Here is a 27,729-nt window from a genome sequence, read left to right on the forward strand (position 1 = left end):
CAGGTTTTCTTTCTGATATTCCCTCTCTGCTCTTTTGCTCTTTCTCTGTCTTTTTACTTTCTGCTTCTCTTTCCATTGTGGGTTTCAGAGACCTGCTCTGTTTTTCATTACCAGTGGAAAAAATGGGGCGAGTGGTTAAAAAAAAAAAAAGTATTACCCATCTCCATTAATACACATATCCTAGTGGAAAATGAGTCCAAACTACTAAAAAAGGCCTTCAGAGTCCTTCAAAAAGCCACCGTATACTTGCCAGTCACTCCTTTTTAGTGGCAACCTCTACCTCAGTGTGACAATTTAAACATCTGCCTGCAGATAAAAGCACCACTGCTCTCTCAGTCAATATCCTCTCGCAGTCAGTAACACTGAACTCAGGAGTCTGTGACATGTAGGTAACGTTGTGTTATGTCTGTAGCAGTTATGCTGCTGCTCCAGTTTGCTAAAACTTGAATATAACTGGATGCCACCTGTTTTTGTTTTGGCTATTTTAAAATTTTAATCCAAATTATTTTCTGACATCTGGCAACACAGATGTCAGAAAATAATGTGAAGCTGAGTAAATTAAACTGCGTATGATTATTATGACAGTGGCTTATGTTCCCCTTTTGCAAAGTTGCAGTGTTTTGAGAAGATTTCAAGAAATTAAACAATGAAAATATATTAAATTTTCATGTGCACAGGTGAAGAAGCTGCTGGAGAGTCAGCTAGGGCCTGACAATGTTCTTTTGTCCACATCTGGCTGTAACAACTCTTCCCCTGAGTTGCGCTGCGCACACGCTGTCCTCATCCTAACCCTGCTCACACGCAGTCAATGACCACGAGTCACCAGTATCTGCGGGACAATACAAACACGAAAAACATACAGTGCCAAGTCAATGCTGGAAACTTTGGGTTGAGGTCCACCCATCTCCAGAGATCTTGTGCTCCGATAAAAAGAGTCATTGTGAAAGAGTGAGAGAATCGACGAGAGTGAGAGAGAGAGAAAAAAAAGAGGTGTTTGCTTTCCTGCTGCTGCCTAAAAATGGAAAATTACTGCATACAGTTCCCCAACTCTGCTCTAAAGCAGACACACATATAGAAACACACACAAACCCCTTATAACTGCCCTTAGGCCTCTGAACAGGAAGTGGTTTCAGCGAATGAGAGCTACATGATGACGCTATCGCCTTGTTCCCTTCTAGCAGCTGAGCTTTGCTCAGGGCCTCCGTATGAGTTTGTACATCTGGCTATTCATCCGACTGTTCGGCTGCTTTTCTATTCAAACACTGGCACACAGCAAACATGATCACTTCCAGAATAACTGCGCTATTGTAGTAAATTCATGCAACTGTGTTTATGTGCAGTGTAATCAGTCGGAAAAGCAGCTGACTCTTGAATGAATTCCATTTGGAAGTAAACACTACTCAAAACATTTCGGACTGTCCCAGAAAATTCCACAGCTCTGCGTTAAATATGCCGGACTGCTTCACCTAACCCCACCGCCAAAACCCCCCCACCCCCCTCCATTCTGCACCCTTCATCACATGTTCCAGTCACCTGACCAGAAATAGGTCGGACCAAGGAGAGCACATGCTGTGGCCAGATGGTGCACTCCAGTTTGTTATTTCCAGTTTGCAACACCATAAATTCCCTCAAACCGCCTGTCAGACCCAATGTGCTCAGTCTCTTATCCTTATCTCCTTATCGACTCCAGATTTCCTGCACGCCACTTCTACTTTCTTACCTTGAGCGAGTCGAAGCAAGCGATGACCCGTCCGTTGTCCACCTGGCAGCTCTTGGCTGGGTGAGCGAACTTGCACTCCTGGTCGGAGCGCGAGCACGTGCCCCTCTGGAACTCCCGGCATACTTCCAGTGTCAGCCACTTTGTGTCACGGATGTGTGTTATGTTCATCGCCATCTCAAGACGCCGGCAAAAAAAAGTATTCCGAGCGGAGATCTGTTCGAAAACTCTTCGAAATCTGTTCAAATTAAGTACCTATAGTGTTGTTATCCACAATCTTTTTCTTTTTCTGTTTACTTATCAGTGTTGTCACTGTCTGGGATACTTGTCCGTGAAGATGAAATGAAACACTGAAAAAGAAAAGTTCCTACTGATTGACTTGACTCCTTCTCCAAAGTAAAATGTCGCAGGATGGCTGTGGATGTAAGCGGGTTCTTTTCCTGATCAGACAGCAGCTGATAGAGTTATTATATCCAGGGGAGACTACTTAGCTTAACAGTCAAGCTGCCTCTCTTGGTTAGACTTTTCTCTCTCACTTTTTATTGCTTACTGAACTGCGTCATCTATAACATTCCCAGGCGAAGGTGACAGCCGAACTGAGAGCCCTCTGGTTAGGTGCAGTGAAGCAGGCAACAAAGGTGACAGTCTGGGTGTAGCCTGCTACAAGAAGGTTAAGGACACTGAGGACTAAGTGGAGGCTTTAGAGGGTTGAAGGCGAAGGTGAAAGGCAAGGTGATGCTGTGTGGGCCTGGTGGTGTGTTGGGCTGCTGTGGTAAGGCTGGTCAGCTGGTGGATAGTGGCTGGCAGCAGGGCCGTCTTACAGTGAGGAGAGCGGAGTTTGGAGTCAGGCTGCGTGGAGTGGATGATGATGGTACAGTGGATGGGGTCGGAGCGAAGGCTGCGAGGAGGGTGTGGTTGCTGTCCTTGTACTCGTGTTGCTGTGGCAGCAAGCGAGCGAGGCAGGGGGGAGGGTGGAGCTTCAGCTGTAGAAGCAGGTCAAAGCTGCAGCAGACATCAGGGAAGGCACTTCCTCTGGGGAGATAAAGAGAGAGATAGAAGAAAGGGGAAAAAGAAAACGAAAGATTAGTCTGATGCAACACGTTAAAAAAAGAAGATAACAACTGTCATGTTTGTTTTCCCGCTCGTGTGTCTTTCAGAGAAGATTCTGACCTGCAGGATTTTTAAAGTGGTGCCACTGCTGAGCTATGCAGCTGTGGGAGTGAAGAATATGTAAAAATCTCAGAAATGCAGGGGTGTCAGCGAAAACAAATAAAACTTTCACCCGCCCTGCGCTCTAAACACACACAGTGCAAGCACACCTTCATCAGGCCACGCTACGCACAAACAGACACACACACACACACACACACACACACACACACACACAGAGAAACGCACAAAGCAGCCATTCACAGCTTTCCACATCATCTGGACAACGCAGAGAAAAGCACATCAAATCCCGTATCACTTACAGTCCAGTACAGCAAAGCCGGCCATTGCAAATGTGTTTAGAGGTGAAAGAAAGGAAGAGAGTGAAAGCAAGGGGGAAGTTGAGGTTGGGCATGAGGGAGAAGAGTTTAGTCATTTCCTTTCTTGCGAAGCCTTGTGAGAGCGGCGGCCAATGAGAGCTTGCGGAGTTGCAGCAACATTCTGGGCCAAGCGCCAGGTGAGAGCAAGGGGGAGGAGCGAACAGGAGGCTGACCTGCCCGCTTGCTGTTGAAAGACACACAGGCTGAACTGTTTCTGCCTTACAAGATAACCTGTTTCCTTATCAAAACAATAAAATTCATGGAAGAGTCCAGAGATAACGTTATTTTATTTTTAAATAGGAAATACCACCGTTGCAGTAAGGCGATGCATATTGCAACGGTCTCACACAAATGCAAGCTCGCACGCGGTAATTGTGCAGAACACGATTGAACGAAACAGCCTGGTTATATTTCACTGTCAGAATTTTCCCATTTATCACTTTTAAATGAGTTTATAAGTTTAAATGAGTCGTTTTTTGCTTTGCGTTTGTTTTGCTTGTTTGTTTAAATTTTGCATTGCTGCCAGTGGCTTCTATTTTTGGTGAAACCATTGTATGGGGTCTGTTGGGGGAATCTGCATGATTGGGATCCCAGGGGCCCATTCTGCCCTTATCGCTAAGCCAGAGTAAGTCACCACACCCTGAGCAGTGAAATCGCTTTCCCCAGAAAAGCATGTGCACCCTCAGCAATGCCACCAACCAACCACTGCTAACTTTACAACCCTGCAACGCACTATATCAGAGCCCTGCAGTAGTGCAGCGCAGCCCATGATGACCCAGCAACATGGATAAACAGTGTATTTAGAGAAAGAGAGAGAGAGAGAGAGAGTGAATGAGAGGGAAAGAGAGAGCGAGAATGACAAAACATTTCAGTTTCACCTTGGATGACCCTTATGATAGCGAATGTAGCAATGTAGCAATAGAAATGACCTTTGGCGTGTATTTGGAATGCAAATCCTGCAACGACCATACTCGACGACTACACACATACCCAGCCAATTATCTTTCATATCATGCGTTATATGGAGATCAAAATAAATTAACTTTCCAATGAAACACTAACATAAAATATCTATCTTCACTATAACTAGTGCTGTGTCAGCTTTAGGATCGATCCAAATGAATACATACACACGGCCAGTATTGCCGATACCAGTAACGATAACCTATAGTGGGAGTTTATGTAGGGGAAAGCAGTGTGTCATGATTTATGAGCTGAATCATCATCTATTCATATTTTAATAATTTCATCACATTTTAATGACCCCCTAAGTCATTATGATGTTTTACTTTCCACAGTAATTAGTTGATACAACAAAGCACACCTTTCAGCTTTTCATGCATTTTAAAACTGTTTGTTTTTAGAACTGAAATGTAAATGTGCCTTTATCTGAAGCACTTTTGATCAACTTCTGTTGTTTAAATGTGATGTGACACAATTCAGTGGGCTACATATTGAGAGGTTAGAAAAAAAAGTATCACTCCGATACCAACATCAGCGTTGGTATCAATAATAACGATATTTAGATCGATCTGCACACCTCTCTTATCTTAGTAAATGTTGCGCAAGAAGCAGTAGTTTTCCTGCTGGTCTAAAAATTCTTTTATGCCAAAAGACATTTTTGAGTAACAGAACTTAGATTGAATATCTTCGTCAGAGTGCAACTCTTCCAGCATGCTGCATGTCATACTTTTGTTTGTGTGACTGGGGCCATATTTCTGTTCCCATGAACTCTATTCACGTGAAGTCATTCATCAACTTGTGCACACTGCTGCGTAAATGTCAGGTCAGTCGAGAGTAATCTTTATGTGTGTTCATGAATGGTCTGTTATTATCACTAAATGTTGACCTTACATGTACCTATTACAATTGAGTCTGATGAGGCATTTAGTGACACACTTTTACTACGAAGTACACTTTGTGGAGTTCAGCTGAACCAAAGCTATGTTGTCTGGACACTAATGAGGTGGAACAGAGACATCTAATTCAAATTTTTTATTTTTTTTAACTAAAGGCACCTGGAACTGTCTTCAATCAAATGAGAGGGCGTGACGACTTGACGCATTAAAAGCTGACAGCCCCCTGAGTCTGTCGGCCTGCCTAATCAGTTTCTGTGGTTTTGGTCAGATGAGAACACAGCTGTGAGGGAGAAACAATGTAATATGGTGTAAGACGAGCCAGAGTAATAATGAATCCTCATTATGATCCATCATGTCTGGACACGGGCCTCCTTCCCTTATTGATTTCCTCCTCTCTACAGTTTTTTCTGTTGGTGTGCCACTCCCTATATCTAATACCACTTTAACTGTCAGTGCTCTTTGAGTATCCATTTCAAATCAGCGAGTGTTTAACATTATCTTCTTCTCTTCCACAAAATTTATAACAGTAATATAATTTGAACAGGTGGATCTGTGATTTCCTTCCTATTGTTTCGGCCACCTCAACTCCACCCACGTCTCTGCCTTCGTGCCCTCGGTGTGATTATCTGGCCTATGTTCTCGTTCAGCATCCTCGGCAGCCCTCCCTTAGACTCCAAGGTCTTGCAAGCTGGTGCAAGGTCGATCAGAGTGGAGGAAGGGGAGACTGCGAGAGAGCGCAAGCGAGACATTCTTCCTATTGCCCTTTTAGGACACGTGGTGGTAAGACTTTGGGCCGACAAGAAGAGGAAGCGGAAGAAGAATCGGTCCTGTGACAACAGCATACACTTTTATGGCATAAACAGTTTTGAAAACCAAGCCTCCACATCTTTTACTTTCTCTTCCTTTTGAGCCATGAAACAAATCTGTTCTCGCTATGAAAAAAACAGAACACACTGTCAAAATTCACCCTACGTCGAAAGCCCATACAAATCATAAAACCTGGCACTGATGTGCATGGTGAATAGTGCTGAATGGCGGTCGTGCATGAAAACATGCCTCAGCTGACTGAAAAGTGGAATCTACCAAAGACACACGCTAATCTGGCAGCTGGTTTTGGGATTTTGGAGTCCTTATTGCAACCAGAAAACTCAGCAGGACCGAGAAAACAAGAAAGAAGGTGTGGCTCACAGTTATGATAAGACTTCCTGAAAAAATGAGCGACACATTATTAGTTTAGATAAACGTGGCTTGATTTCACAGCCACGAAATACTGAAGGCTCTTTATTGCATAGCCGCATAAAATAGATTAACTAGCGCAGTATTAGCAGAGATTAATCTCAAGAAAAATGCAGGTATGCTACTGGTTATATTGCACCATCTGGTATGGCTACCTAATTAGCAAACCACAGCTTCGAGGCGGAGCTTCTATTTTCAGCTGTGACAGCGGAGAAAGACGCAGTCATCCCTTTTGGTTTGCTGCTGTTCAGCGCAGGGAGTGGTTTCAGCATTTTGCCAGAGGTGGTGTCAGGGTGACAGTGTGCTGATACAGGTCGTCACGCTGTACGAAACACAACACCTCTGGACTTGTTGCTCAGAAGCTAGCATGCCAATACTGCCCTCGCTGACCTTTACACACACTTACACACCGGTGCATATCTGGACACATATTGATACTTTCTTTATCTTTTCTGCATTGATGCACAAATGTAGAGACTAAATGATGCTGCTCTGCCCACCATAGAGCTTACGTGCAACACTGAGTAAGCTGTATTTGCGAGATCTCAGTTGGTTGAGAGACTGCATTCAGTAAGGTAACCAAAAAAAATTGGTGCAAGTGCCAGGTATACAGGACACACTATTTACTTACACTTCATTTATGAGTTTGGTTTAATGTGAGTACAGATCACATGGACAGAGAGCTGTGCAAATATAACATTGCTGTTCTGAGCTGTGCTACATCTGTTACTCTTATCAACTTCATTGGCATGCTCATCCTCATCATAAAGTCATTAACTTGTCTTATTTATTAGTCGCATCAAGTTATGTATTTGACTAAGGTTTCCTGAAAGTAACCCTTTGGCTAGAAACGCAAAACTAACAATGCCTATTGATTCTCTAGAGGAGCAAACCTCTGGAGACAATGACAGCTCTTGTGTGGCACACATGGACAGCGCTAAACACACACACACGCTGACAACATACACAAACGAGAACCTGTGTAAACACACAAACCTCTATCCGACTCGACACTGGGCATTCTTAAACTGTGGTGAATATCTGATTGTGGGCAACACTGCATCTTTGTGCGCACATGTGTGTGTAAGGATGTTGTGAAATCAACGGACAGTGAGGATAATGGCGGGCCTTATGGTTTATAGAGTGGCTCGCTGGCTCGCGTTTACGTCGTCTGTGTCAGTATACAGAGAGACAGGGGCTAATTTCTACTGAAACGCACTAGGACGATTGCGAATAGCCAAAAGTAAAGTAAGATAACAAGTGAACAATTCACAAGTTTCAAAACAAGAGAATCATATGCTCTGACCTTTGCAGTCACCGGATCTCAATCCGACTGAGCAATCGTGGAAGATTCTGGGTGGGTATATGGGAAAATATCCTTTAGAACTGCAGTGTTGATTCCTTTGGGAGTTTAGGAAAGTGTAAAATCTGGGCTATGTTGAACTTATACCATTACTCACTACTTAATAAGACCCTATTTAAGCTGTTATTGAATCCCCAATTATATAAAAGTACTGCTTAACCTACGTGCCTTACACCCATAACAAAAAAATGCATACTTTATTTTGTTTCAGCCGATGATCAGGAAGTGTTGCCGTGACTGTGTGACTTTGCCCAAAAAGACCACAGCATTATTGTTAAAGCTTTTTTTTCCTGCAAAGTAGCACAAACTGTCAGTCTGAAATTTCTCTCCTCATTATTTCCTTTTAAGGTCACAACTCTGCAACTGTCAGCTATATTTTTCATTTACATATTAGCAGAACAAAATTTTAATTCCTGGACAAACACTAAGGCATCTAATCTTGTTTTCCACTACTAATCCCACGCTAAGCACCTATATTTGGCTGCGTTATCTGTGTATTACATGCAAAGACACATTACCAGTCACCAATTTTATCTTCTGCCCTAATCACCAGTGACCACGTCATGCAATGTCTCATGCCTGCATTAACTGAATATTACTGGGGCCCCTTCTCTGCTAGACTGAGGCAAAGGTTGCTAGAAAAAGCCTGAGCGAGAGAATCAGACTAGTGGGACGGCAGCGTTATAAATGTTACAGCCATCTGACACGCTGTCGGAGATGAAGAGGCCTAAGATGTCATGGCTGTCGAGAGAAACAAGTAGAAGCTTGTGTTGACATGTGTACCTTCGGACAGAACAATAATGAAATATCTAGACCCTTATTACTGGCAGCACAAACAGCAGCTTTGACACATCAGTCATCCTACATACTAGCGCTGCTGTGTAGCTCCGATAAAATGGGCACTGCTGCTATCGTGTGATGTCTAAAACAGAAGTCTGAAAATAAGAACAGGAAGAAACATGTATCAAGTCAGGTTAAAACCTCATTTATTACTGGTGTATTACTTTGTTAAGGGCATTTCTTATTTTTAGCTTAGCTTAAAGTGTGTCATGCTCGGGCAAAACTGTGTCAAACTTCCTCAGAGAGGATGAAATGTGGTTGTATCACCAGAAACATACAGAGAAGCCCTCGTGTAATAAAGGCTTAACCTGTCAGCGCACATTCAGCCATGCACCTAATCCTATCTGTAGGGCAGATTCTAAATGATAGGAAGCACACATAAATGCAGAGTAATTTGCACCTGAATGTATGCTCGTATGCGGCTCGACGCAGAGACAGTAATGTGATCTTACGACTTCCTTATCTGCCATAATCGCAGTGACACGTTCCTCGGCCAGACAGAAATTGACAGTCTACCTGCAGCGGACCTATTGTGGAGATTTTTACAAAGTCTCTACTAAGTAATCTGCCACACATCTGTCTTTGTGCGACTGCTCACATGTGTGCACATACTTGGGTGTGTGTGCTACTGTCTGAGCCGCCATGAATCCCTCTAAGTCACAACAACAACATTCCTCATCATTGCCCCAACCACCAACAAGCCACCGAGAGTATACTCAGAGCAGGGGGGGCAGAGATCATGAGGAGAAGGACAAAGACAGGAGAAGGAATGAAGGCGTCAGATACTTTTAAAAATAAAATCGTGACCAGCTGCTGTTCACAAATTGTTTTAAAGCAACAAACAAACAGCGAAATTAATGTAATTGGTGCTGAAAGATATTATTGTATGAATAAAAATGCTTTTCGTTCCTTATAAACTAGTCTGATCTACAAGGACAAACCAGGCTGGTCTGTAATCGCTTGGAAAAAATGTACTACAGTACGCTGCAAGTCACCCAAACAAAGTAAACTCTTAAGTCGACTTACTTTCACTCCCGTTTAAAGATCAACAAGTAAAACCTTCTCCATTTACGCGGTCTCCTTCTCCCATGTTTCTCTGTCCTTCTTTCCACTCTTTCCTTCTCTTTGCAACTTTCTTCCTCTCTCTCTCTCTCTCTCTCTCGGTTACTCCCCCCTCTGTCAGACGCATGCAAACACTTACTTAGAGACACACACACTCCCACAGACAGAGTCACCCCCTCACACACTCTCTCCTCCCGCGACCCGAAATGCTTGGCAAACATTCTAACGTACTGAAATACTGCTTGCCATATAAGGTAGCACCAGCTTCACATGTCACACATAATTTACATACAGCGGGGCGGGAGTTTGCCTTACACAGGGCAAGCATGTTAAGGAAACACGCATGTGGTAGATCCATGCTTTCGCTTTGGGCTGACACAGCAAGAAAGAGGGAAGACGTATAGGAGAGTCAAATGACACCATTCTCCCTGTTAACCAAGCCCTGAAGGATAACTCCAAACATGTCCTATGTTGAGTCAGGCAGAGGGAATGAAAGCTGAGTGGGCGATCTATTGATCCTCTCCACTGCTTCCTGGAACAACCACGGCCCTCTAAACACACACACACACACACACACTCACACACTAGCAAATTTTCTTGCTAACTAGCACTACCCTCAGGAAGGAGCTATTGTGTGACTGTCTGGTGTGAGCCAAGAATGTGTCTAAATGTGTGCGTGCCTCTATATATATATGTATATATATACACACACACACACATAACAAACCATAACAAATGGAAGTTAGCCATGTGGTACACACACACCCACACACACACACAGAGCAGACACCAAGGCAAACAATCTCCACATCTCTACCTATTCTCCATTGCACAAGTGCTTACTTTGGAAAGTAAAGACAGCAGCACACACACACACACACACACACACACACACACACACACACACACACAGGAGGAAAGATCTAGATAAACCAGTGAGGCAGGGAGGAGGGTTATGAACCAAGCTCTTACCTCTCACATTGCCCTCCAGTTTGTGTGTGCGTGCTTCCGCGTGTCGACTGGCTCTGTATGTTTATGCGTGTATTCAGACAGGCCGCGACAGCAGACCCCCAGGCACCGGCTGGACCATTCTCAGGCAGGCAGGCAGGCAGAACACAGCAAGGCAGAGCGACTGGCAGAAGAGGAGGCAAGCGAGTGAGCGAGTGAATCAGCAGCGAATGAGTAAAGGAGCTGTGCGCGGAGCCGAGCACCCAGAGTGAGGGAGAGCAGATAGGGAGAAAGCAAGAGAGAGAGAGGAGGAGTGTTTGTCTGTGCGGTTGTGTGTGTATGCGTTGCAGCGTTGGCTGTGTGCGCTAGTGTCTCCCCTCCCCTGCCTCTCCAAGTGGCTAAGCTGGGTTGTGCAGAGCTGTGCTGAGACGGGGCTGGGCTGTGTCTTTACTGACTCCCCAGCCTCTGGATCATCTGTCTGCTGCAGGAAAGTAGTGCTCACTGGGCGGCAGTGGCAACAGCTGTGGAGGAGGAGGAGGACGACGACGAAGAGGAGGAGGGAGGGAGAGACCGGACTGCACTGGGCATACAGACCCTGCAGTTCCCTCTCCCTCCTTTTCTTCCTCACTGAAGCTGGCCACGCCCCCCCCCTCCTCCAAAAACACCAGGAAGTGCTGGCTCAGTTACAGCAGCACTGTCCTTGCCTATTCAGTGAGGCTGAGGTAGGAGAGAGGGAAGAGGCAGGAAGGAAAGATTGGGAAAACCCAGCAACAAGAAAAGATGAACATTAGTAACAGGATAAACATACCAGTGAGGAAAGGTCATGCACAGCGAGGAAGGGCTTTAGAAATAAAAGAGAGTGATGTTAAATACAACCAGAAAGGGAAAGAATGAGTGAAGAAAGGGTCTTAATGAGGTCAGGAAGAAAAGGAATAAATGGCAATTGGAAAGAATGAATAGAATACGGGGTGTGGAGGAAACAGTTATGGAAAGGTTTACAGGGTTTCTGCAACAGATTTGGCCTGGCTTCTGTCCAGATCCCCTCTCTCACTTTCATACTGCTTTTCATCTGTGGCATGCAGCCCTTAGCTCACACTAGCTCCTGCCCACATTATAAAAGCACTACAAAGTGAAACTGCAATAAGTAAGTGGTTATAGTTTTAAAATTACTTCTTTAAAAAAAAAGAAGATGCAGACCAGGGCGGTTTGGTTGCAGGTCAGCAACATATTAAGAAAAAGGCTAACTCAGAAAACACAGAGGCGGCTGTTCCTGCCAACTCTCCTGTATTGTTGTTGACACCAGGCTTCTGCTGCTGCAACCCGTGCATCCAATAGAAGCCTCCAAGAATTTGATTTGGACCCGATTCTGCAATATCCGGTAGCTATGGAGATAGTGGCCCTGGCGTCTGCAGGAATCCTTGCAGATTTCGAGCGTGTGCTGACGCCAAGTTTTGCGACCAGTTCGTGCATATTGTCTGTGACTCACTTTCATTTGAGTGCCATCACATGGAAAATGCATTCATATACCCAAAATATCTTTGCAATGTGTTTTCATATACAAAGCATGTTAATGCTGCATAGCGCAGAATGTAAATTAACTGAGCTCACACATATTCACTTGGAGATGTTAGAGTCCATTCTTTCTTTGGCGTATTTGCCTACATGTACATGAAAGACTGCTTAAAACCATTGCCTCTCCTATGTAAAACTGTCACACCTCCACTGTCTCTCTGTTCCTAGCCTTCCTATCTCGCTGGACTTGTTTCAATGGCTGCACAGCTCTGTTTAATACAAAGCTGGTGATAAGTCATCTCCAATTTACACAGCAGCACTGTAAACCCAGGGTGACAATCTGTGGCTGAGCCGCTGCAGCACGGCTAACCCTTTACCTATAGCTAAAAACCCTTCTGCAATGTGTTGGTAAACTCAGAGAGAGCAAAAACACAGTGCGCACCGCAGACAAAAGAACTGAGAGCATTGATGCAAGTTCTGATCGACAGTGGCGTTATTAACTACAACAGCAACGTGCATGCCTTGATCTATTTCCAGCAATCATTCATTAGTGAAGGAAGGATCTATTTCCAAGCATGGAAACAACCCTGCTAGACTTGTTGTCTTTTAGATTAGAAGGCCAATCTGTTTGACGGCACTGAGCTTTCGTTGACCCATAATAAAGAAACACGGTGATTGATGATCTGGCTCAATAGGAGACATATTAGCAACGCCTCCAAAGATCTGGGCTCTCTGCGAAACTCAGACACTAATGTGGAATTTCCCCTCTTCCACTGCAGTTCAGTGTACACTGTGTGCATCTTTTTCTTACTTCTCTTCTTTATGATATCGCTAAATCTGTCCTTTCATCGCTTTATCTCACTTATGACTGCATCTTAATTCCCCTAAACTTGCCTTAAAGGCTTCATAAGTGCTTGTCTATTTGTAACAATCCCCTCGATCATACTCCTCTCACCAACTTCAAGTATGAGTGCAGAGCCAAATTGCGCGGTTACCAAATGTTCACTCATTGTTTCTGACAAGTTTCATTCTGATCGAGCGCACAACAGGAGCTTACTTCTACTTTTATAGTTCATATTTCTTTTCGTGTCACACCGGCCCAATGATTTGCCTTCTTTCTGCACATGCCTCGTATCTCACAGAGATGTTGTGCTCTCTAGATCAGTGAAGCTGTAGAGCTGCGAAAGGATGAGCAAAAAGCAACAGGAATAAACACACTGAGGTCGAGCAAACTGTTAACACACATACTTATGGTACAAACCGAAAACAGGAAGAGGTAGGTGTGTGTGTGTGTGTGTGTGTATGTGTGTGTGTGCACGCTTGAGAGAGTGTATTCAATGTGCTTGAAGGGGAATTCCACCACTTTTACACACTAAGTTCAGCAAGTTACTCATGGGGAGTATACTCAGCCTGTAAAAACACTTGTATAGTTTCTTCTGTGGCTCTGCATGGTTAGGGAAGTCTCTAAAGTAGCCTAAGTAATGCCACTACTGGGAAATCCCTTTGCCACATCAGTTTATGTGTATTTATATTTATAAATATATGAAAAGAAATCGGTCTTTTGCATGTCTTCCTCATTTACTGAAGTAGAAAAGAAGATAATAAAAATATTCAGAATATTCCAAAATTCTGTTCAATTCAACGCTAACACAGTCTTTTCTTGATGTCTCTGTCACATAAAAAAAACATAACGGCTAACATTTTATTTCCTTTCCTTCCTCCCTGATGAACTCAGCTTTCCACCTTAAGCATCCCTATCATCTCAGCACTCTGCTATTTCTCAGCTGTCTGTAAATGACAGTAGCTGGCTGATGTGAACTCTCACTCCTCTGTGGAAATGTTCCAGAGCGTTTATATGCCAAACTCCAATAGTTCATTTATCCCTTAGTCCCCCCCACCCTTGAAAAAGAACCGCACAAAAAAACAATTACACTCAATCGTATAAAGTCTTTAAGAAAGACCAAAAAAACCAGGAAATTGCATTTAACATTAGCGATTTCACAAGAGTATATATTGGAGGCTGCAGAATGACAAAGCAAAAATATCCCCTTGAGGTAACTTCTACACTTAACAGAGAAAAAACAAAACAAAACAAAGAGTCCTCTTCTTGTGCAAATTTGCAGTCATATTTCCCTACTGCATACTTTGTGGTTTTCTCTTAACTTCTTTCCATTTTGACATGGTGGGGGAAGCAGGTGCAATTCAAGCTGTCAGGTTTGAAATACACAGAGAGGAAATAGCTGTCTTGTCCCTATCTGACACCACAGTGCACATGTATGTGTGTGCAGACCTCAGGCTTTAAGCTTATCTTGGAGCTAACGAATGGAAACACCCTCTGCAAAGAGGCCTTTCATTTCAGCTTTTATCTAATTTTCTGTGTAAATGTAGCCTATGGGTATGTATTGCTGTGTTTATCATATAAAGTCTCCTCCCATATTAAACTCTCAACACGCACCCCACTGGAGAGACAAATTTGACAAACTTGAACAAAGAACAAAATATTGCATGTTAACATCAGACGGAGACTGACATTTCCTTCTTTGTGAAGCAGAAAAGAAAGTAAGTTAACCAGCTTACAGTTTAAATATTTTTAAAAAATGTAAACCAAACCAATTGGAAGCATTAAATAGAAATTACAAACAAATTTCACTTGGAACCAGTTAAAATAACCTAAACATATCAATTCTGCAGGGAAAATTTAGAGACAGAGAGCTTACCTGCGTGTTTGTCTAACGCTGATGTGCCTCTGGGACCGACAAAGCCACTTCAGCATAGGTCATGCTGCTGCAATGCATTGTGGGATTTACTAACATCTTCAGTTCTCTCTTCCTCTACTTCTCTAACTCTGATCTCTCTCTCACTCTCATAATAGCACCTTCTGCTTGGCAACGGCTATACCACAAATGTGGTCAGGTTTACAGCGAACCATCACTGCGCAACATCAAGTCTCCATGACAACCACTCTTTATCTCATTTGCATCTTCTGCTTGCATTATCTACTTATGCCAAATATGGTCGCCTTGTTATTCTCCCCGCCTCTCTCTGTATCCCCTTTCTGTAACTTCCTCTTTTCGCCCATTTGCACAACTACGTGTCGACACACTGTGCAACATATATTGTACAGTATATATGCGCAATGACATGTACAAATGCTTGAAAAGGTGCGAAAAAAGGAACTGATTGAGACATTATAGTTTGCAGACTAAGAGATAAGTTAGATAACTTTACAAATGAGGAAGTGGAGTGTTGAAGAGGCTGTTTTTGAGACTGACTTAAAAAAGAAAGGGGGGTTTCAGCGCGACAATATGACCTCACCTCCTTAAAAACACGTATATCATAACAGAGCACCATCGATTCCTCTTCTGCGAGGTTGTTGCAGGCCCTACCTCTTCCACCCGAAAGCCCGTGTCTATCAAACTATCAGTGGAATGTTGAACCAGGCCCCTGGGGCCCACACACGCAGCAACACTCAGCAGCACTCAGCACCTGTTTCCGACTGCCAGCACAGAGAAAGAGACGCGGTCAATCACACAGGACAGCTCAGTGCAGGGGAAAGAGCAGAGGAGGGTAGGAGACAAACAACAAGCATTTTATCAGCAAAAATACACAACTGAGTAGCTACAGTGTTATCTTTCACAGCAGAGTGTGACTGCATGTAACTTAGCAATATTATATGAATTATATATGTTATAAATAGGATTTAGGCCAGTGCAGTTTCCATTCTTTGTCTCATTTTGGTACTTTTCAAAATAAACAGTTTTTGCTTCAGTGTTAAAGTGCTAACGTTGCTTGTGCACTGCTTGAAGCTACTCCTTCAATACAGTAAAAAAGAGCCACAAAGTATTTAAAAGTGATATATGGTGTTCTTAAATATGGTGTTCCTTCATATTTTCAGCTTTTTAAATCTGAATATGGTTCACATGAAGAGACTTCCAGGCCTGAATTATTCAGCTGTAGTGTACTGAAACATGTAATTGTACAACCAGTTAACAGCTAGTAGACTTTAAAATAACCTGCTAGTATTAATTGCCAAACAAGTGTGTCTATCCACCCTTTGGGTCAGAATCATACTTATGACAAAATTTAAAATACATCCTATGAGTCTCAAAGTAATTCTATCAAAAATAATCCGAAGAACGTACACAGTAATAACTAGTACACGCCCGTGCTCCAGTAACACTTAATGACACCGAGAGAAAAAAACAAAACATGGGTGGCTGACGTTGTTTATACACTAAAAATAGGTCCTTAAAATCCATTGCTAGGTGGGTGCTTTGCAACATGATTTAGTCATAATATATTGAACTTCACCTTTTATGGATCTAAACAAGACCTTAATATTGTGCTTTTATAAGGCATAAAGGTGTATAAAATCAAAAAGGGGTCATTTTAGGCTGTTACTACGGGGTTGGCAACCAACATGACTATGGTGATATAGAGATGTTAAAATAAAAAGCCTCACAAACTGTGAATGTTTCTGTTGTATTCAGATTTCTCACTTCTCTATCTGACTTCAGTTACCCAGACAGTGTCAGGGAAAGCTCTGAGGAAGGATCAGAAGCACTGATCACCACTGGGCCTCCCCTCCTATGGGCTGAAGGGCTGCTGTGAGTCGGTGGATTGGAAGTCAATGAAACCAGGCCTAATTTAGCCTTCGCTCCTCCACGAGCTGCCAGGAGTAAGAGTGAGACTCCTTCCCTTTTTAGGGCTACCAGGACACTGCCGTCTGCAAGTGGCACTACTGCATACCTAACTAAACTAAGGAGCTGGAAAGAGAGGGAGAGAGAGAGAGAGAGAGAGAGAGAGAGAGAGAGAGAGAGAGAGAGAGAGAGAAGCGAAGGGGTGACAGTCAAAATTTGTTATGCAGATGTGCCATTTTAATGACTGTCTAGATCTAAAAGTCATAAAGCATCACAGACAGAACTGCGTAAATATTTTAACAAACCACCTACTTGAATTACTCCAACTCAAAGTTTATTTAACAAGCCAGTTTAGACACTTTTACAACCATCTTATCTTTACACGGCTTTCAGTAGATACATGGACAACTTGGCTTTGTAACTGACTTTGACATGATGGTCCGCTGAGGGTATCACAACAGCTTGCAATAGGATCACACCAGTAATTAGGTGAGAAGAGAGAACTAATCAGCGTCTATACTTACACTATCCACTCAGCCGGGTCCAGACACTGTGTCATGCAATCTTTAATAACTCCAGCCTACACAGAAAGTAGATAACTAGATGCTGCAGGCCTGGAAGTGTTTTTTTTCCTCCATCGTGATCTGGCTGATATTCATGTGACAGAGAGGAAAGGGGAAGACACTTGGCTTCAACTCTAGTGAGACTCAGAAAAACATTTTGTTTTTTCAGTTTATAAGTATTTTCCAATTTGTGTGGACTAAATAAACCAATGACTGAAAGAAATGCAAATTTGCACTGGCATTCAAAGCTTTTGCTTTGGAACCGGGGTGTGAGATACGTCGAAGGCAGTGTTGCAACTATGTGCACACACGAAAATGATAGACACATCACTACTTAATAACCATGACAGCCCATGTATTTAAAATAAATGGATTATAGGAGGATTACTCACTGAGCCCCAACTCCTTTCGCATCTCTGTGTTTATATAACTACACATGTATTCTTGAAGACAGTGATCACATAAGCCATGGTATGGAGCACACAATAGGATTATGTATGGTGGTGTGCTCAAGTATCGTCTTCAGTTCCCACCACCTATAGTGAGCAGACAAACACTTGGCTTCCGTTTCACTGCATGCATGTGTAATAACCTCAACAGAGACCAATTCAAGCTGACATAATCCCATCAGCCTATTCAAGGTCCCTGTCTGACCACCCCTACATAATGAGGAGATAAAGACCCCATCACTGACTGCTTTTATGAAGAGAATTATGCACGTCTCTTGTGTTATGGACAACTGTTAATTGAATTAATCTTCCCTCACTGGAGTTGAATACTATAATTTTGAAAGTAATATCCATTCATTTCTGCTTGTATCTGACTCTGAGTCGGTCTTCTCACCGGCTATTAAAGCAGTCGTTGAGACTTGTTTATCTTTATTTTCATATCTAGCTTTAATATCCTCACCTCTGCATGTAAGCAATTCACTGGAAATCATTGCAGCTATTTAAAACTCCCTTTCCTACTAACACTATCTATGTGAAGGATGAAATGTCGCTACCAAACCAAACCAAATTCAGATAACAGAAAAAAACCCTCATGTAAGCTCTCACACTCATTCAACTTGTCCGTTACACCTTCCTAGCACGTGGCTGGACCTGCTTTTACCTTTAGAACTGCTTTAATTCATTGTGGCATAGATTCAACAAAGTGCTGGAAACATTCCTCAGAGATTTTTCTCCATGTTGACATTTTGGCATCACACGGTTGCTGCAGGTTTGTTAGCTTCACATCCACGATAAGAATCTCCTCTTCCACTGAATCCAAAAGGTGCTCTGTTGGATTGAGATCTGGTGAGTGCAGAGGCCATTTGAGTACAAGTAATTCATTGTCATGTTCAAGAAACCAGTTTGAGATGATCTGAGCTTTGTGACATGGTGCGTTATCCTGCTGGATGCAGCCAATGAGGAGATGGGCACACCATCAAAAATTAAGACTCATTACAAACGCCAACATTTCTCCAGTCTTCTTTTGTTCAGTTTTGGTGAGCAAGTTATAGCCTCAGTTTCCTGTTCTTAGCTGACAGGAGCAGTAAGCGATGTGGTCTTCTGCTGCTGTAGTCCATTTTGTGCATTCAGAGATGGTCTTCTGCATACCTTCATTGCTGCAAGTGAATATCTGCGTTACTTTCTATCATAAAAGTACTTTCACCCTGACAACGACTGCACACCAAATATTTCATTTCAAGCCTGTCTTAAAATACCAGTCAGGCGTCTTTAGAACTGAAACTGGCTTTGGTTGCTGTTTCCATTCCTCTTGTTCAAAAAAAAGTTCTAAGGTAACTGATGAAGGGACAGCATTTGCTCGCCTCGTTTTGTACAAAATTCTGAATTAATCCCCAACACGACACAGATAACATCCACACACTATCTGGGCACATCTACAATTAGCAACAATGAGTTACTGAGTAAGAATTGCATCAATGGGCCGAGGGTAAGAACAGAAAAAGTTCACTGACCATCAAGCAAAGGCTATATGAAAAAGAAATTTTTCTATACAGTACAAAACCTTTCACTTAGTAACCTAGCAACCAGTGAACTCAACACGGCACCTATTGTAATTCTAAAAAGCGCCAGACATAATTACATCTCTCTTCAGCCAATCACATGAGGCCCTGAGCCATAAATAACAGACTGCTCCCCTACAGAGCACCAGTCTGTGCCGAAAAGTCAACAAACACTTTCTCCAGTAGCAGCTCTGGCGTCCTAACTGGATTCATCTTGCTAAGATGAAGATAAACAGAATGGTAAAACGAAGGCAGAGGCCTAAAAGTTTTCAGAAAGAAAGAGGTAGAGAGAAAGAGAAGAGAGAAAAAGAAAAACAAATGTAGCCTATGATTAGTGAGTCATAATGAAGGGTGCTAAATGGGACTGTGGCTATGAGCTATGTCATTAAAGACCATGCCAAATGGCTGGAAAACCTACAGGTCTCTATTTGAAACACTGGCATGCTGGAAAAGGAGTACGCTGCTTAAAAGCTTCTTTTAAACAGCTTGGTCGAAGTTGCTGCAACATTTCACACGCATCATAATAATCTCAAAAGCAGAACATCTCTGCAAGCAGTAAACACGCCACCTTCAAGCCTTGTTACCCCTGCGTGTGTGTTTTTGCCAGACAGTTAGAGCAGCTCTATGTTAAACAACTTAGTCTCTGAAGCCTTATATTTAGACTTTACGACCAATATTAAATTCTGACCAGGGTGATATAAGATGTCAGCTCGATAGGGCTGCAGTTACCATCAGATCGCATCACGTCACATCACACGGCTGCAAGAGGTCATTAGTACATTTGTTGCTTCTGGGTGATGAGAGATAGGATTGGGAATGCGCTCTCCCTCGGGACCTTACTAATGTGTAATAAAGTAACAGAACACTTGGGGATCTGAGAATTTATCTAACCTATCAGTGTCATATCATCGTGGTAACTGTGGCGACAGCTCAAAGAGACAAAACAGCTGCACAGAAACGCAATGACCAAGCAGTTTCTCTGCCTCTTTTTTTTTTTTTTTAAATTTACTGCGAGGCCTTCTGAAACAACCCTTTAAAGGTGTTTGATCCAATCAAATGAAATACTGCCTCAACACTTTGTGAGGTATGTAAACATGACAGACAGAGGCATCGGAGGACTTGGCATGCATCACATAATAAAAGCCGATGCGCCCTACATTTCTCATGCCCTCCTTGATTTAGAGCCTCTTGCACAGGGAAGTGACACTTCAGTGTAATGTATCTCCCGAGTAATGACGCTATTAAGTTCATGCAGGTGGACATCTTGACTTGGATTATGGTGGTACTGCCTGTTGACTGTATGCTTTCTGGCAGTCGTGTTATCTGTTGCTATGATGGTGTTTACTCCCTGGCTACAGTATTTTTTTTTTCACTTTAAGGAGGAACATTTTTGGTGAAGGACAAGCACTGCATACTTGTCATTTTTCAGATTTTATGCCACAAAAATAGATAGACACAGAGCACAGAATACTGCAGTTCAAAGACTGAAGTGTTGTGTTGCTATACTCTTAAAGATCTGCTGTTAAAAGTCAAATTAAATCATGGGTAATTTGATCACCTCTGCCCTTAGAGACAGCGCCCCAGTACCTTTAAAACAGGAATAGACATTCATTAATCTCTGCATGCATACCTGAAGGACAAATGTATTCCTTTAGACGTGAGGGAATGGGTGTGATGCTTCAAGCAGAACAGTCTGACCCCCTCTCTCTCTCTCTCCCAGCTCCCAGGACATTTTCTTGAAGCCTCCCTATTGGGATTCTCGTAGCCTACATTCCCTGCTTCAAGGTCGGCGGTGGTGACAAATTAAATTACTTGTCCTGTTTTGTAGTGCTGGCGCCAGGTCAACAGCAACTTGGCTAAAATGATGAGTGCGGTATTCTGAAGGGAGCTGCATTTGTCCTGACCCTCTGGTGTCAAATTTGCAAAGCAAGGAGCAGTGATGAAAGGGCTGCAATCAAAAGCCACGTATTAAATTCTGCTTCTGTAATCACTTGCAAAGGAAAAAAAAAATCAATTACCTCTACTTTATACCGTCGCCCTTTGGACTTACCCAGAGCCCTCGGTTAGTAAGAGTCGCGTCATCTCCGTTCACTCCAATGGAGCATTTTGGGGGGGGGGGTAAAGCGCCAAAAGAATACTGTATGCTATCAGCACATCTAAATCAAACTCACCTGTGCAGTGAAACATGTTAACTGATTATCCACCAATACATTTGTAGATATGCCAGTTTAAGCTAGCAAACACACAATATCAACCAAGAACAAGTAGCCTAATGAATTCAAAATTATGTTTTGTATATTACCCCCCACCCACCCACACAACTAAATAATTAAATATTGTATTAAATATTAATTAATATTAATATATTGTGATATAACATAATGTGGCGCGCGATGATTAGCACTCCAGGTAAGGCCTGGACTTGAACTCAGCAAGAAGGTGGTGAGTTTGATTCCACCACCTGGCCGGGATTTTTCTGTGTGGGTTCTCTCCAGCACTCCAGCTTCCTCCCACAGTCCAAAGACATGCAGTCAGTGGGGTTAGGTCAGTTGGTCATTTTAAAATACCCATAGGTGTGAATGTTAGTGCGAAAATAACATTATGGCTTATTGTTGTCTGGTCTATTTTAACAAATGTATCGATTCGGAGTAATAAAATAATAATCGTACAATAATCAGGGAAACAGCTAGCTATTTTCTTATACATGGCTAAAAATAAAGAGTCGAGGCATACTGTAGCAGTCTCATAAATACTGTTTTTAGGCTTATGGTTCTGTTGACTGTTACACGGTGTATAATGTTGCATCTCAGCAGATGGTAAAATCAGAGGGAAGGAAAAGGAAACAAATCAGACTGAAAAAAACAAGGTAAATTTAAAATATGGAAACCAGCTCTGAAAAAATAATCACATAAGGCTAAATAGAGAATTTAATAAATATATGTATTTTTATAGAAGTGAATTCTGTGTGTGTTGTCATACTGATCCTGTATTTTAGTATTAGTGTATACTGTCAATACAAATTCATGAATTCATGACTAACAACATTAGTCACACCTTGTTTAACATCAACAGCTAATTCATTTCTAAAGTTTTACTTATAACTACACCACATGCCGTCATACATTTACCCATCTAAACCTACAAAACCTACATTTTCTGCTTTTTTTTCTCTCTGTTAACACTCTCTCAACACACAAACCACAGGTCTGAAGACTCCCTGCAGTGAAACAGCACCCTAACCTGGAGATTCATCTCCCTGAGTTTTTCCAAGATTTACACTTATTAATTTTTAATGGTCTGGACTTTGTAAGAAAAAAATGTGCAAATGTGTTCTTGAATATGATTGAATTTGTGTATATGTGGATGTTTTAATCCATAGTTACAGTCATTGTTCTTTTAAAGTGAGCCAACTATTTTTCTCCACTTGGCGTCAGTGGGATGAATGTACACGTATGCTTTTATCTCTGAGTGAGTGCAGCGTCCCCATGCAGCACAGCACACAACAGCAGAGAAACATGTTTTAAATATATGAATATGTATTAATCCCACTAAAGTGTCTTATAATAGCAAAAGTCTTATAATGCCTGTGAAAATGCTCTATGAGACATGATACACAATAATGAGTGTTTTAATGCAATCTGCCCTGTGTAGATGTGAAGTGTTGAGTAGCAGTTTTGTCCACATGTAAGACATAAATTCCTGTCTCTGTCACACAGAAAGTTGGACTAGATATTTGTTTTGAATTTGAATATTTTAAGCTCTGGAGACCAAAATATTTCCAAAGCAAACACAGTTATTCTCATGCTATCATTGAAAGTCACATGTCAGTCTCATTCTGCCATTAAGATTATTTGCAGTATGAATTTATCATGGCATTACTGAAGCCACAATGAAGAAACTCTGACAGGTAGAAAACAACTGATTTTGAAACGTTTACCCAAGTCCACTAAAATCTAACAATAAATGTTCAACTGTGGCTGCTGTTGGTTAGCATATAATGTTGAAAACACATTAACAAGCTCAAAAATTGACAGAATGGTAGAGGAGTACACAAAGACTTAACCACATGCACTTTACTGTGGTATAAAAACTACTGCAGATCAATGCATTTACTGCATTTGGAACCCTCTCTGCTGATGCGACTCTTACTATTAGAGGGCTCTGGGCTTACCCTGCTGCTGATGGAGGATATCATGTGCTTGCACATGGAGCTTCACAACATTAGCCCCAGTTTTGTGTCACAAAAATTAGAGTGCACGCCACCTGCTGGACATTTGGGAATCTATAGTAAATATTCTTTGTTTTTAATGATTTTTTCCTTCTTCTGTATACAACCAAGAGTTAAAACACAACCCATGTTGTGACACAACTGTCTTGCACACAGTCTTCACTTACACAATCGTCTGAAGGGTGTCAGTGTGTCAGCAGCACATAGAGCTTATCTGTTGGGTTGTTATCAGCAAACAAACAGCTCACACACCACACTGTGCAATGGGAGGAACTTAGAATATGTAGTGCGGTGTGAAAACACAAACAAACAGACAGCTTAATATTGAGACAGAGGTCTGTGTGCAGTTTAATATCTGCCATTGTTGTTGAGTCTTACCTCCAATATCACACATCACGAGGACACCATGAAGTAACGTCCTCGTGATGTGTAATTTTCAGTTAGATGCACAGCAGCTGGCATATTTCGTAACACCTGCTTACACTTGAAGTGCGCTGGGTTCAGCTTACAAAAGACTTATGAGAAAATCTAAAGCAGCATTATTTGCTGTGGTCAGATATACGAGATACTAGTTTCAACCAAAGAGGTCAGTGTTATGTAGGTTATTTTGTAAGCATGATGCTACTGGACTACTGGACACTAGAGAGCAGCAAAGCAGCATAAAACCCAGGCTAGCCCTCTCAAATGTATTTTTTCCTTTTAATTTTGCACATTTGGTGCATTTGTACAATAAATATTCCATAAATCTTTCCATTTGTAAGCGCATGAATACAAGCAGAAGTCATCTGCTAATGCACTTCATATATTTTCACTCTTTTATGAATGTAGGCAATTTTTAGATCTCTGTGAATTCACTTGCACTACCTCTGCAAGCCATAATGATTTAGAAAGCATCAGCAAAGGGGCATAGATGGCCGTTTTGACTTTATAATAAATTATTACTATTATTGCCACATAATCCAGTCCAGTCTTTTGGGGCAGAAAAAAAATGATTAAAGTTAAGACACAAAAAAAGTGTAAACCATAACTTGAATCATTTATTCCTCAGTTTATATGAATTTGCACCATGTTGAGAGGTAGACTAAGTTCATGGGGAACAGGTTCACTGTATCTTCTTGACAGACAGTTAGACCACAGGCAAGCCTCTCCCAAGCACCAATTGTTCCTTTACATTGACAGAGCAGATGAATATTTAACAGGAGGAGGGAAAGTGGTAGGCATCAGATCACTAAGAAGAAAATAGCACTCACCCCAGGTGACCCCACCACCAACAGTCCGATGACAGACTAGATTGCTGCTGCTGATTGGCTGCTTATATTGTTGTTGACCCAAAGGAGAGCTGTGTAATGAGCCTTAAATGAAAGCATATATGTGGGAATAGAACATGTGTCTATAGGTGGGCTGAGTACCTTCATGAGAGAAGCAGACAGGGTGGAAAAGACTGCGGTCAGCACCATGGACAGCAAAAGGAGAATCATCCAGGTGATCAGCGCCATGCAAGCGGATATCAGAAAGCTGGAGCTGGAAAACATGGGCCTGAAGAGGAAAGCTGGAAGTAATCTCAGAAAGAATGCATCAGTTCCCATCATGGCAGCAGAATGCAGAGGTACACTCATATCATTATTACTCTGTGATATTAGGTAGTCCAAAAATATAGTGATTTTACTATAAAATGTGTGCTCGTGAGATGTTTTTGTCTCTTTACTGCTCTCTAAGATAAGCTCATAGTATAATTTTAGGGGCTAATAGATGTAGTTTTCACTACAGACTTGATTTGGACTTTCAGTGCTGTGTAAAAACATCTGGCCCCTTCCTGATTTCTCAGTTTATTGCATCGTTGTCAAGATGAAATGTTTCAGACCAAAGAAATTTTAATATTAGACAAAGGTAACCCAAGTAAACCCAAGCAAATACAAAATGCATTTTTTTGATGATGATTTTATTAATTAAGGGCCCTATGAGAAAAAAATTGCTCCCAAGACTAATAACTGGTCGTGCCACCCTTGGCAGCAGGAACTGGAATCAAGTGTTTGAGGTAACTGGCAATGAGTCTTTGGTGGCCATGGAAGAGCTTTTGACCATTCTTCTTTGCAGAATGTAATAGAGCCACACTGAAGGGTTTTCAAGCAAGGATGGCCTATTTGAGGTCAGGTCAAAGCATTTCAATCTGATTTAAGTCTAAGCCACTCCAAAACCTTCATATTGTTTGTTTGAGCCATTCAGAGGTGGACTTGCTGCTGTGTTTCAGATCATTGCCCTTCTGCATAACCAAAGTGTTTTTGAACTTCAGGGCATGAACTGATGTCGGACATTCTCCTTCTGGATTTTCTGGTAGAGAGCAGAATTCATCAATTCGTCCAAGTCCTGAGGAAGCAAGGCAGCCCCAGACCATCACACTACCACCATCATTTGGACTGTTGTTATGATGTTCTTTTTATGAAATGCTGTGTTAGTTTTACACCAGATGTAATCAAACTCAAACCTTCCAAAAGTTCAACTTTTGTATCATCAGTCCACAGACAAGTTTTGGGGATCATGAAGATGTTTTTGGCAAATGTGAGACGAGTGTTTGAGCTCTTTTTGCTCAGCAGCGTTTTTTCCTTGGAACTCTCCCATGGCTGCCATTTTTGACCATTTTTTATCTTTCTTATTGCTGACCTCTGACCTTAACTGAGGCAAGCAAGGCCTGCAGGTCCTTTAGATGCTGTTGGGATTGTTTGTGAACTCCTGGAGGAGTCGTTGATGTGCTCTTGTAGTAATTTTGGTAGGATGGACACTCCTGGGAAGGATCCCCAGTGTACCAAGTTTTTCTCCATTGGTGGATTATGGCTCTCACTGTGAGTCCCCAGGCCTTAGAAATGACAGATGTCAGTGACTTGGTTTCTCAGTTGTTCTTAAATTTCTTTAGATCGTGGCAGGACATGTTGCTTTTTGAGATCTTTTAGCCTACTTCACCCCAGGTAGTTTTGGATAATGCTTTATTCTTAATAAATGAAATCATGAAAATTGAAAATTTGCATTCTTTTAAATTTACACGGGTTACCTTTGTCTAAATTCATTTGATGACAGTAAATCAGGAAGGGGAATAATACTTCTTCACAGCACTATAGAGGTGAATAGGTTCATTTATTTATTTCCTCAGACATTGAAACAGTGCTCTACAGAAGAGGATTAGGGCCACTGGGAAAAAAGTTGGCACGTCTTTTTTTTTTCTTTTCCAGAATTCTGGGGAAAAAGTCAGAATTCTGACTTTTTTCTCAGAATTCTGAAGAAGAAAAAAAAAAAAAGACGTTCCCGCTTTTTTTTCCACCAGTGGCCCTAATCCTCTTCTGTAGTGCTCTTATATCTGTTGTTGAATTTCATTTTCTCTTTCAGAAAGCGTCGTCATGACAGTGAGACGATATTCAGTCTTCCAGCTGCGGGTCAATCATCGATATTTGACCATGGGCATTTCAAAGAGTGAGGGAGGGACCGGAAAGAAGCAACGCTGACCCTGAGCATAGTCAAACCAGAGGTGGAGCCAGACATTTTATACACCCAGGGCTTAGCCCTAAAGGGTAGTATGCATGTGGGATTGGAGGGGGGGTGGAGTTGCTGTGGATTTGCTAAACCCCAATTCAACCAGACCCACAACTGACCCGGAATTAAAACAGGACTACAACAGTTCAAAATCAGGACTACTTTAGGACTTAACCAAGATAGAACCAGAATCAAAACTAGATGATAGTAGCACTGAAAATCATCATAGACCTGCACTACACTGACAACTTCGACATCTTCGAGACTTGAGTTTTGCGAACCTATCAATGACATTTTCAGGGTCAATATTATTCAAGTATTCCAAAAAGATACACTAGGTACTAGATACATGTTCTAATGAGTTTTGGCAAACAACCATTTGACTAACATGTCTGTCTCACCTGGCTCTTGTTCCATTTCTCTTCTGTCCTTATTATCCTCTCTATCTCCCTCTCTGTTCCCCTCGCTCCCTCTTTGTGCTGAGAATCAAGCCAAACACCACCATCATCAAATATACAGTTGAAACCAGATATTTACATACTCTTCAGATAAAAATACAATCACTTTTTAAATTGTAAAACATCAAATCAGACTAAATGTTTTTTTTGTTTTTTTTTTTAGATAAACACTTAAAATACATGTTTGTTAAATTTAAGAGTAAAGAGAGAAATTGTCTGTATTTCTTAATTGCAAATGGAACCCAAA

General features: G+C 41.9%; 1 protein-coding gene and 1 long non-coding RNA gene across 27 annotated transcripts in view; one reads left to right on the forward strand and one right to left on the reverse strand.

The window, feature by feature from the left end:
- The window catches only part of mbnl1 (muscleblind-like splicing regulator 1), a 40,424-nt gene extending 25,506 nt beyond the window's left edge, over positions 1–14,918 (reverse strand). For 3 of the 24 annotated variants that reach the window (XM_025900142.1, XM_025900144.1, XM_025900138.1), the window contains exons 1-2: positions 10,579–11,071; positions 1,721–2,749 (exon numbers count right to left, since the gene is read on the reverse strand). In XM_025900142.1, the coding sequence (XP_025755927.1) occupies positions 1,721–1,894 (174 nt within the window). In that variant the 5' untranslated portion in view covers positions 1,895–2,749; positions 10,579–11,071. Of the gene's footprint in view, positions 1–1,720; positions 2,750–2,887; positions 2,912–3,189; positions 3,325–9,570; positions 9,810–10,578; positions 11,086–14,783 lie in introns of those variants that run through there. The other 21 variants (XM_025900139.1, XM_025900134.1, XM_025900146.1 and 18 more) reach the window with 19 other exon arrangements.
- LOC112842789 (uncharacterized) lies at positions 13,926–27,442 on the forward strand. Of its 3 annotated transcripts, none has more exons than XR_003214815.1 (3): positions 13,926–14,625; positions 22,482–25,111; positions 26,881–27,429. It is a non-coding gene; the product is annotated as an uncharacterized LOC112842789 (long non-coding RNA). The 3 variants fall into 3 exon arrangements; XR_003214816.1 differs by having other exon boundaries at positions 13,958–14,625; positions 24,887–25,111; positions 26,881–27,442; XR_003214814.1 differs by lacking the exon at positions 13,926–14,625 and adding an exon at positions 15,094–16,744.
- The last annotated feature ends 287 nt before the right edge of the window (positions 27,443–27,729 follow it).

The sequence above is a fragment of the Oreochromis niloticus genome, linkage group LG18, assembly GCF_001858045.2.
Source record: "Oreochromis niloticus isolate F11D_XX linkage group LG18, O_niloticus_UMD_NMBU, whole genome shotgun sequence".
NCBI lineage: Eukaryota > Metazoa > Chordata > Actinopteri > Cichliformes > Cichlidae > Oreochromis > Oreochromis niloticus.